Here is a 9580-nt window from a genome sequence, read left to right as displayed (position 1 = left end):
TCATTCGGGTCTTACCGGTGGGAGTCGGGGTAAGGGAGCTGCGTTAAATGGTTGTGACCTCCAGGTTTCAGGGCAGAACTTCCAAGCATTTGGAAGCGAGGGGCCGCAGAAGAGTCCTGACTATAGGAGGGCTGTCACAATTAGATCCCCATATTTCGAGGAACTGAGGGAAGAGGGAAACCAAATGGTCCCCTTAAGCCCCAAATAGTCCCCCTCCCTCCACATTAGAGTCCCTCCTGTTCCCGCCTTGTCCCAGATCTTGATCCGTCACTTTACCACCGCATACGGAACACTGTCCTCATGTCCCATTGTCCCCAACCCTCAGATGGCCGAGAGTGGGCAGTCCAGAAACGGGGACCCGGCTCACCTGCCCGAAGGCAAGGTGGGAGGGACCTCCATGGGCTTCGGTGAGGACCCGCGCGGGGTAAGGAGGGACGGACCTACGATGGGGGAGTCAGGAACAGGCAAAGGCGCCCACACCTCCAGGCACCCACACCTCCAGCTTCCAGCCCAGGCAAGCGAACTGCGTGACATTCCCGTCCACACCTGATTGACAGGAGGAGGGAGTCGCGGCCCAGGAGGCGGGAGTGGGTGTGTAGAGGCGGAGACAAAACCCTAGCCGCGCGCCCAGCCGGCCAGGGCTTGCTCTCCTAGACGGTTGGGGTCTGGGTCTCGTGCCCCCTACCTCCTCAGAGCCTGGCACCCAGAGCCTGGCAAGGATCACGAAGTTATCCCCTGCTGGGGCTGCTGCCTGCAAGGAGGGGGCAGGGAAGCCGGGAGCCCCGTGCGCCACTTCCCCGGCGGCCTCGGCCTGGGCCAGGACTGGCTCGCGGTTCCCTCGCGGCTTTGCTCGGGTCCGCCTCCCCCTCTCTCTCCCTCCCCCCTTCCCGCGAGCTGCCTCCGCCCTCCTTCCTCTGCCTCCACCCTCAACCCCCATCCCCGGCTGTCGAGAGCTGGGCTCTGAGACCTTAGTCTGCCCGAGCTCTGGATGTGGGCGCCGGACAAGTCCGCGGCGCCTCCACCCAAGATGGACAGCCGCTACACCAGCACTGCGGGCATCGGGGACTTGAACCAGCTGAGCGCGGCCATCCCGGCCACGCGGGTGGAGGTGTCCGTGTCCTGCAGGTGAGGACGCAGCCCTTCCCCTCCCTCCTTCTGCTCTCCCATCTGCCTGGTGGGTAGCGCTTGCCAAGCGCTCGGGGTACCCCGAGGCTTTGCTGGGGTGAGAAGTTGCGAGACGAGTGGGAAACACCCCAGTTGTGGGTCTGAGTCACCCCCCAGCTCCAGTGACACAGAGCGGAGAGCGCGAACTGGAAGCGAGTGGTGGGCTACGGAACTGAGACTTTTAATTTTCTTCCTGGGAAATGCAGTAAAAGTTGGCTGGGCTGTGACTCAGCGGCGGGAACCCCGGCCGCCGCCCACTTTGCAAGCCCTTTTTACGCCCCAAACCCGAGCTGTGTGGTTGGGTGATGACGGGAATCAAAGGGGACAGCATTGCCAAAAGCGCCTGTGACCAATGCACGCAGTGGCCCGGGACTCCCTTCGCTAGGCGTGTGCAAACCTGCTATTGCTACAGTTGGCTCCAAACCTCGCAGCTTCCTCCCCACCCACTTCCTGGAGCCATCCAGCTGGCTTCCCCCCCACCCCCCCGGGCTTCTTGCCTTATGCCTGATAGGTAGAGATTTCGGCTCCAGCTCTCTTTGCAGACAAATGTGTGCCTTACCTAAAATCTGGGAAGTCACGACTTTCTGCCTGCAAATAGACGCAGTTTGAGTGCTTGTAACAGCTGCCCAAGGACTGTAAATTTCAAATCCTTTGCCTGACGTTGTTTGGGTCAGTTTTCCTGTAAATAAAGCCGCATAATTGCTGTATCGCATAAGATTTTGAGAAGGAGATGGGGCGGACTATACTAAATTGATAATGGCAACAGGAGAGGGAGAATTTGCATCGTATCGACTCTGGAGCCCACTCCCTTGTTTGCATACTAGGATCTCTCTCAGTGGAAAACTCTCTTCTCTCCTGACCACTTTGGCCCCAAGGTTGTTTTCAATGCCCTAAATTGCCACCCCCTCGCATTCCTTTCCTTAGCAAAATTTGCCTTGAAGGAATCTAACAAACCTGGAGAATCTTGGATGGAAATAAGCCCTGAAACTTAAAATTCTGTCACCCCAGGAGTATTCGGTTTTGCATTTTCACAAGACTGGGTCTAAAGCCAAAGAAATGGATTTTCTTTTTTTGTGGAAATTCAAGCACCAACAACCAGTAGAAGTGTTAATTAGGGGATAGGGAATAGCCTTCAGCTATGCCTGAAACTATGTCCCGTGATTGCTAGCTTCCTCTTAAGGCTGACCTCAGACTGTGGAACAATGCTGTTAATGATAGCTAAGCTTGGCTCTTGCCTTACTTTGTTCTTTGCTTTAAGGGAACAGGTGAAGCTATATGGAAAACTCTTTTCAGACATTAATTTCTAGGCCCTTTTCTTTTCTCTGAAGCTGCGTTTGCTCAAGGGAGGTCATTAGTATACACACATAATGCAAGGCCAAAAGTCCTACAATAAAAGCATTTTCTAGAGTTCTTCTCCTCTGCTGAACATCCTACAAAGCCTGCATGGCATGTGGCCTGTGCCTGGAATGAATATTAAAATGTTATAAATTAAATCCAAATTTCCCAAAACTCTTTAGGACTGATGGGGAAATGATACCTTCACGGGTCTGTCTGCCCATGGGATCCACAGTTAACCACTCGTGTGTGTGTGTGTGTGTGTGTGTGTGTAGGGAATCTTCTAGTTAACTGGCTTTAAGCCAGTTTGTTTAAACTTGGTACCGCAGGCCCTGGACATCCCCTTGTTCTACCCTTTTCTTCATATCATTGATTTGGTGTCTTTTTTTAAGTTTTAAGTTTTCAGGGGTGCCTGGGTGGCTCAGTCAGTTAAGCGGCTGCCTTCGGCTCAGGTCATGATCCCAGGGTCCTGGGATCGAGCCCCACGTCTGGCTCCCTGCTTAGTGGAGAGCCTGCTTCTCCCGCTCCTTCTGCCTGCCACTCTGCGTACTTGTGCTCTCTATCTCTCTGTCAAATAAATAAATAAAATCTTTAAGAAAATAATAATAATTTTTAAGTTTTCAAATTAAAAAACAATCCTGAAATAGAACCCAAGTATTTAGAGTACTTACGTTGTTGGGAATTGAATCTTGTAAACATAGATGGTGTCCTTTGGGCTTTGGCATAAGAGACCCGGTTACAGATTCTGTCTCTGTGACTTACGTTGTTACCTTGGAGTTGTTACTTAAGCTGAGCTTCCTCATCTCTAAAATGAGAAAAATTATGGTATTTATCTCATATAGAATGATATCAGAGTTTGATAAGATGATGTCAGAAAAATGCCTACACACTGTAGGACACAAAAGAAAGTGTTAAAATATGTTAGCTATTATGATATTGGAAATAGTATTTACTGAATAAATGTATTATATATGCTTCAGTTTGGAATTCTGTAAATAATCCTTCTCTTTTGTACTTCAGTAAATTGGTAAAGAAGACAGGGATAGAGGCAGCCTGGGGATACCTGTTCTCTTTCTTCTTTGATGAGTATAAAGAGCTTATATTTTAGGATGTTTTGGGGGGGATTTCACTTAGCAACAAGGCTCAATTGTAGGCCCCTCAGTCTTACTATGGGCAAGCAGAGCAAGGAATTTCCTTTGCCTTTCTATGTTAGAGACAATAGACGCTTCTGCGGCTTTGCTGACACTTAAAAAACAACTCAGGAATGGAATCCCTTTTGATAACCTCCTTTCTTTGTCCCCAGTCTGAGACCTTTAAAAATCTTTATGATGTTTTTATCTTCATTTTGGGGGAGGTGAGAAAATCAACAATTGAAGCTTCAATATTATAATTCATGGAGATCATTTAGTCTATTCACTCACCAAGTGTTTAGTGTCTTTTATATGTTTAGCATTATGCCCTGCTCCATGACACATGCAAGAGAAGTTCTCTGAAAATGTAAAGTCTGGTTGGGAGATGGGTATTCCATAATATATGATCACGTAGGACTACATCCGAAGATGAGGATCATGCATGGAGAGGGACGAGATCACTGTGCAGTGGATTGCTTGGAATATTCTACAAGGAGGAGATGGGGCTTGAGGGGAGGTGAGATGGATGGGCATGGTTTGCATTAGAGAAGGGACAGTATGACATGGAGGTGGCCACAGACTTGGTGTGTTAGGGTGACAAGTCCACTCTTCTAGTTGTTTAGGTAGAGAAGCTCCTACTCTACGACTTCCCTTTAACCCATTGTGTAGTTCTCGCATTCATTTTTCTTCATTATGTTACTTCATAGATTTTTAAAGTTAATTGGGTTACCTAATTAAAATGCCAATAGCTGAAATGATACAACCTTAGAAACATAAAATAACATTTATGGCATTCCCATTGGATTCTGAAAACAGATGAATTAGAACAAGGTAAAACCAAAGGGAAAAATAATACGTAGTAATCACCCATTTCCTTGGAACTTTGGTTTGGTGAACTATTTCTAACCCATAGTCTCGGTCATTTTCTCCAATTGAGAAGGTACCTTATCCATTAAAAAAGCCGTGAGAGCCTTCTGTGTTTCTAGACTTTGTAAGTTAGCCACCACACGTAACTTCTTTTGCAGCAATAATCTTATAATGGCGATAAGACCAATTTTAAACACGTTGAAGGAAGAATACAAAATGGGAGCACCTACTTTGTGCTAGGCATTCTGTAAAGTCCCACCCGACCTGGCCATGACTCTTCTGCCTAATCTACCACCACTCCTCACATGAACACGTGACTGAACATAGTCTAACTAATATGTGCTTACTCTGTGCTAAAGCTGATGACAGATAAATGTGGCTGCAAAACACTTATCAGTGGTACAGTCCCCAAAGCACGTGCTGGTGTCCTAGTGGACTGAGTCCTCTTTGCCCGTGTGGCTATGCACCTGCCCGTCTCTCTGCCCCGGACACCCCTTCCTCCCTTCCCCCTTGTCGTTTTGATTAGCTGGTGCTCCTTCTTCAAGACTCAGTTCAAACACCATTTCTCTCAGGATTCCTCTCCCAAAGTGGTAGGTACCAGTATTAGAGTTCCATTATAACTCTTGGTTTCTGTATTCACCTTGAAGACAAGTTTTGTTCCTTTCATGTCCGTGGTTTCTGAGCCTGGCATAGAATATGTAGTCAACAAATGTTGGATGCTGACATTCTCTGAATAAATCGTCTGGCACAGAGAGGGTTGCTTGCCTATTAAAATACAGGCTTCTGGGTCCCCATGCCAGATCTACTCTCAAAATCCCTGGGACTGGGGCCCAGGAATCTGGACTTTTCACAGGTTTATCATGTGCTGATAATACACATTGAAATGTTTACCTGTTTGATGAGGAAATGACTGGCTGTAGTCACTCGATCTGGATTAGCAATACCTATCCTTCTCAGATACTGGAAGATACTTTCCAGGGATGTGTGCTGGATCTGACCCGAATGGGACTGAGACAGGAATTTGTGCACCAGTTGTTAAATAAAGCAATTATTAAACATTAAATCATATAAACCTAAAATTAAATACATTATATTTTAAAACAAAGTTAAGACACACTCAAAAGTTATCACTTCTTAGTGATTTTACTACATTTTACTGTTATCTATACTCTTTACTGTCACCTGTGCTCTATCTTTTTAATCGGTGAGCTGACAGTATTACGCGTCACGTGCTGCTGCTCATCTTTTCCATCCCTGTTCAGTGACATCACATTGATAGGTTGAAGTTGGCTGTAGTGGGAATATTTACACCATGGAAAGTGGGAAATACTGCAAATCAGGGCTTGTTTTGTTGTTGTCTGCACTTAAGACATTCTGTGGGAATCAGTTGGCCCTATGGAAATATACTTTTATTATCTAGAAGTTGTGTGCTCAGCTACACATACTTTATGTCAGTAAAATTTATAACATTATGTAAATACACACATGCACACACACATCTCTGCATTCAGCATTTTTTTGGAGAGCTCATTGTTAAACATATGTTGCTTACATATACATCGCTGTTTATAGGCCTTTTGTAAAAGATTATACAAAGGAAAAAGTTTGCTGCTCTTGGACTGTCGCTTTTAGAAATGGCAGTGTCAAGGTGTTGTGGTCTTGCTTCTCTACTTAGAGTTAAGTGAGGCTTGTGGTTTCATAATCCGTGAAAGGTTGTGACAGCTCGCAAGTGTATTGGGAATGAAACAGGTAGATAACTGAAGCTCTGTGTGCTTTTTCCTTTCTTCTCCTTTTCACGTGTTTCTTTCCACGTCTTCCTTATTCTCTCTTACTTTGAAGACTTTTTTTTTTTTTTTCTGTTCCCCCATCCACTGGTGGCATGCCTATACTTTGCAAGTTTACATGTTACAGTTCCAGTTCCAGACCACCTGGGAAAGTAAATGGGTATTGCAAGAGAGAGAATCTGCTTGGTCCAGCGGGGATTGGCCCAGTTTGAAGCAGATGCGTTCGCTGTTCCGATTATCTATGGTGAAAGAAGGAAGGAGTTTAAACACAGCAATGGGGGTTTCCACTCCAGGCCCCGTTGGTTTAGTTCTTAGACATACTTTACCCTTCTTTAAAAAGACAAGAAGTTTGGACTTAGTGTGTAAATAGGTTTCAAATGATGTTGTTAACTGAAAAATTAATAATGTTACTCTAAGCTAGGGGAAGCCAGAATGCTTGTTACCATGTTAATAACAGGTAAACTGAGGGCCAAGTGTGGCACGGCCTTAACATCGTATTCTTCTGGCTCTGTAGTTCCTGAGGACTCGTGGTTCAAAAGTGTAGTGACCCCACGGTGCTTTTCTCAGCCTTGTGGGTTTGGCTCAGCCCCAGAGTTTCAGGAATATTTGTACGAGGGCTTTTCTGGACAGTGATCTTAAAGTCTCTACGTGGGAGTTGCAAAAGCCTTCCTCATGGTGGTGTTCCACCAATATTTTGGTCTGCCCTGTGGTGTTTTTTTTTTTTTTTTTTGTAGCATTTGGGGCCTGGGTTGTTCTAAAACAGCCCTGGGATGTGGAGAATGTGAGTCAGAAGCAATTCACAAAGCGAGGCCACGAGAGAGAGGGTGTAAACGGCTGTCCTCTTTTAGGTACTTTTCTGTGGCATAACAGACAGAAGCCTGCATTCCCTATTTATGTTTACTCAAGGCAGGGAAGAAAAACAGTCCTTCTGAAAGGGGTTTTATTCAGTTGTTAGCCTGCTTTAGAACTAAAAACACTCGCTTATTTGAGCCAGTTTTACTTGGTCTTGAAGAGCACGGGTGTAGAACTAGACCAGTTCTACCACTACTAGCTGTGAAGCCTTGGAAAGTTACTTAATCTCTCTGTTCCTCAATTTCCTCATCTGTAAAGTGGGGAGAATAATAGCCCCTATGTCTTTTATTTGTTTTGAGGGTTTAGTAAGTTAATACATCTATATGAGTGAAAATACTGCTTTTCATATTAGTTAAGCACTCAAAATTATAGATGGATATGCATACAAAATAAAAATCACCCACTGTTCCATCAAACTGTGAACATTTAGTTCATTTCTCTCTTATTTATAACGTCACCTTTATAGTCCCTCTCTTTCCCTCGTGTGTTCGCGTGTGTGCGTATGCTCACACACATTATATAAAGGGATCATACTATATTCTATACAATTTATCTTCTGTACCATTCGGTTTGTTTTATATCATGTATATGTTACTGTCATTAGGTTTTGAGAAAAATAACCCTCCATGTCTGTGATGTAGTCTATTTTATGGGCATACTATATTTATTTAACTTAGCTCTTATTTTCCAAAATTTATTTCAGAAAGTTACTATTCAGCATAATGCTAATGAGCATTCTTACTCACGAACACTTGACAACAGCTATGATTATTTTTTTCCCCGGGGATAGTTTTCTAGAGCTGAAGTTATTAATAAGCTATCTTCTCAAGGGGATTTTAATAGCTTATTTTGGTTGTTTCCTGCCCCCCCTACTCCTCTTTAAATAAGCAGACTCAAGTCCTAAACTACTGGCTGCACCTTTCTAAATACTTTTATTCCCATGAGAAAGTTGCATTGAAAGATTAATGAGAATTTGGGGCAGCAGAGTATAGCAGCAAGAAAATGGAATTAGGAGTCAGACAGATGTCTTTAAATCCCATTTTTATCCCTTTTTGGAATGTTATTTCGGGTAACTTATTTCAACTTTTGGAATTTCATTTCCTAATCAGTAATACAGAAATGCTTTAAAAACCAAATTTATAGGATTATTGGAGAGGTAAATGAAATAAAGTCTATAAAGTGCCCAGGATTGTGCCTGTCACAAGAAAAGCAGTTAATAGCTGTTAGTCTTATCTCATTTTCTTATGAATATATTACTAGATGGAATAAAGCAACATAGAAGACAGGTACCTGTATTTTGGACAGATTTATAATCAATTAGGGGAGTCCTAGAAACATGAAATGCAAGGTGACATAAAACTTCATGTTCAAGGTGATAATGATAGCCCAGCTCATAATACCTAAAAGTGGTCAGAAGAGTGTGGATTTGGAAATGCATAGGACATTTCTCGGATTCTACTCCATGGCTCCCCCCACACCAAAACACACAATTAGACATGTGGACCCAATGGGATTTGACAGATAGAAAGTCGTGTTTAACAACAAAGTTTTAGAATGAAAGCACATTCTGCCACATTCTTATGTCCTACCAATAAAATCAATGGACTGACATTTAGACAGTTCTTTCGTGTTGGACATGTGATAAAACATATCTGAGTAGATGACAACACAGGCTGAAGGAGGATGAAGCTTTTATCATCAACAATAAAGTGAGATGTATTTAAAGGGTGCCTTGCCCCAAGGGCCATTATTTACAGCCTGACGCGCAATACCTTAATGTTTCCAAACTTATGACAACCATCAATGTTAATGCCTCTTCAGCCAGCGACACTAGCTTTTGGGTATTCTTGTTCAAGTTATGAGACATTTTGTCAAGTTTATTCTACAAAGAATAATACTCCAAACATTGAGGGAATTATCAGTTAACTTTGTGAAATTCTGAAGAAACAAAATATCAGTGATAGTCCCTGGGAAGTAAGTACTTCTGTTTATTGGTAGAACTATTCAATTATAAGCTGTACTAATGAAGTCAAGAAACAGGAAGGCTCTTGATATTTGCTATATATTTTATTTAAAGTTGAAATCTAAATCTACGTGAGACAATGTGGAAAACACTTAACATCTGCTAATTCACTCAGTCCTCATAACAATTCTGTGAAACGGGTGATTTATGTCGTATTTTTAGGTGAGAAGATTGAGGTTCAGAGAGAGTTTAAGTAATTTGGCCTAAGTCACACACTTAGGGGGTGGCAAGCTTGAGTTCCCAATCCATATATGTCTAATTCTTAGGTATATACTTCTGTCCACCAGACATATTCTGGCATTCTTCCATAAGTTACATATTTCAGGCTTTAAGGGTGGGATTCTTTTCTATCGGTATTGATGTGTTGGTGACTGAAGAGAAATAACAGAGCTGAGAGAAACAATTACAACAGACGATATCTATAC

At 43.5% G+C, this 9580-nt stretch overlaps 1 protein-coding gene across 1 annotated transcript in view; it reads left to right on the top strand.

Annotated features, from left to right (window-relative positions):
- The first annotated feature begins 266 nt into the window (after window positions 1-266).
- The window catches only part of CPNE8 (copine 8), a 224297-nt gene continuing 214983 nt past the window's right edge, over window positions 267-9580 (top strand). The window contains exon 1 of the mRNA XM_032387471.1: window positions 267-1125. Coding sequence (XP_032243362.1) covers window positions 989-1125 — 137 coding nt within the window. The 5' untranslated portion in view covers window positions 267-988. The remainder of the gene's footprint in view (window positions 1126-9580) is intronic.

This window comes from Phoca vitulina, unplaced genomic scaffold (assembly GCF_004348235.1).
Source record: "Phoca vitulina isolate PV1807 unplaced genomic scaffold, GSC_HSeal_1.0 scaffold49, whole genome shotgun sequence".
Taxonomy (NCBI): Eukaryota; Metazoa; Chordata; class Mammalia; order Carnivora; family Phocidae; genus Phoca; species Phoca vitulina.
This window is presented reverse-complemented; position numbering and strand designations above follow the sequence as displayed.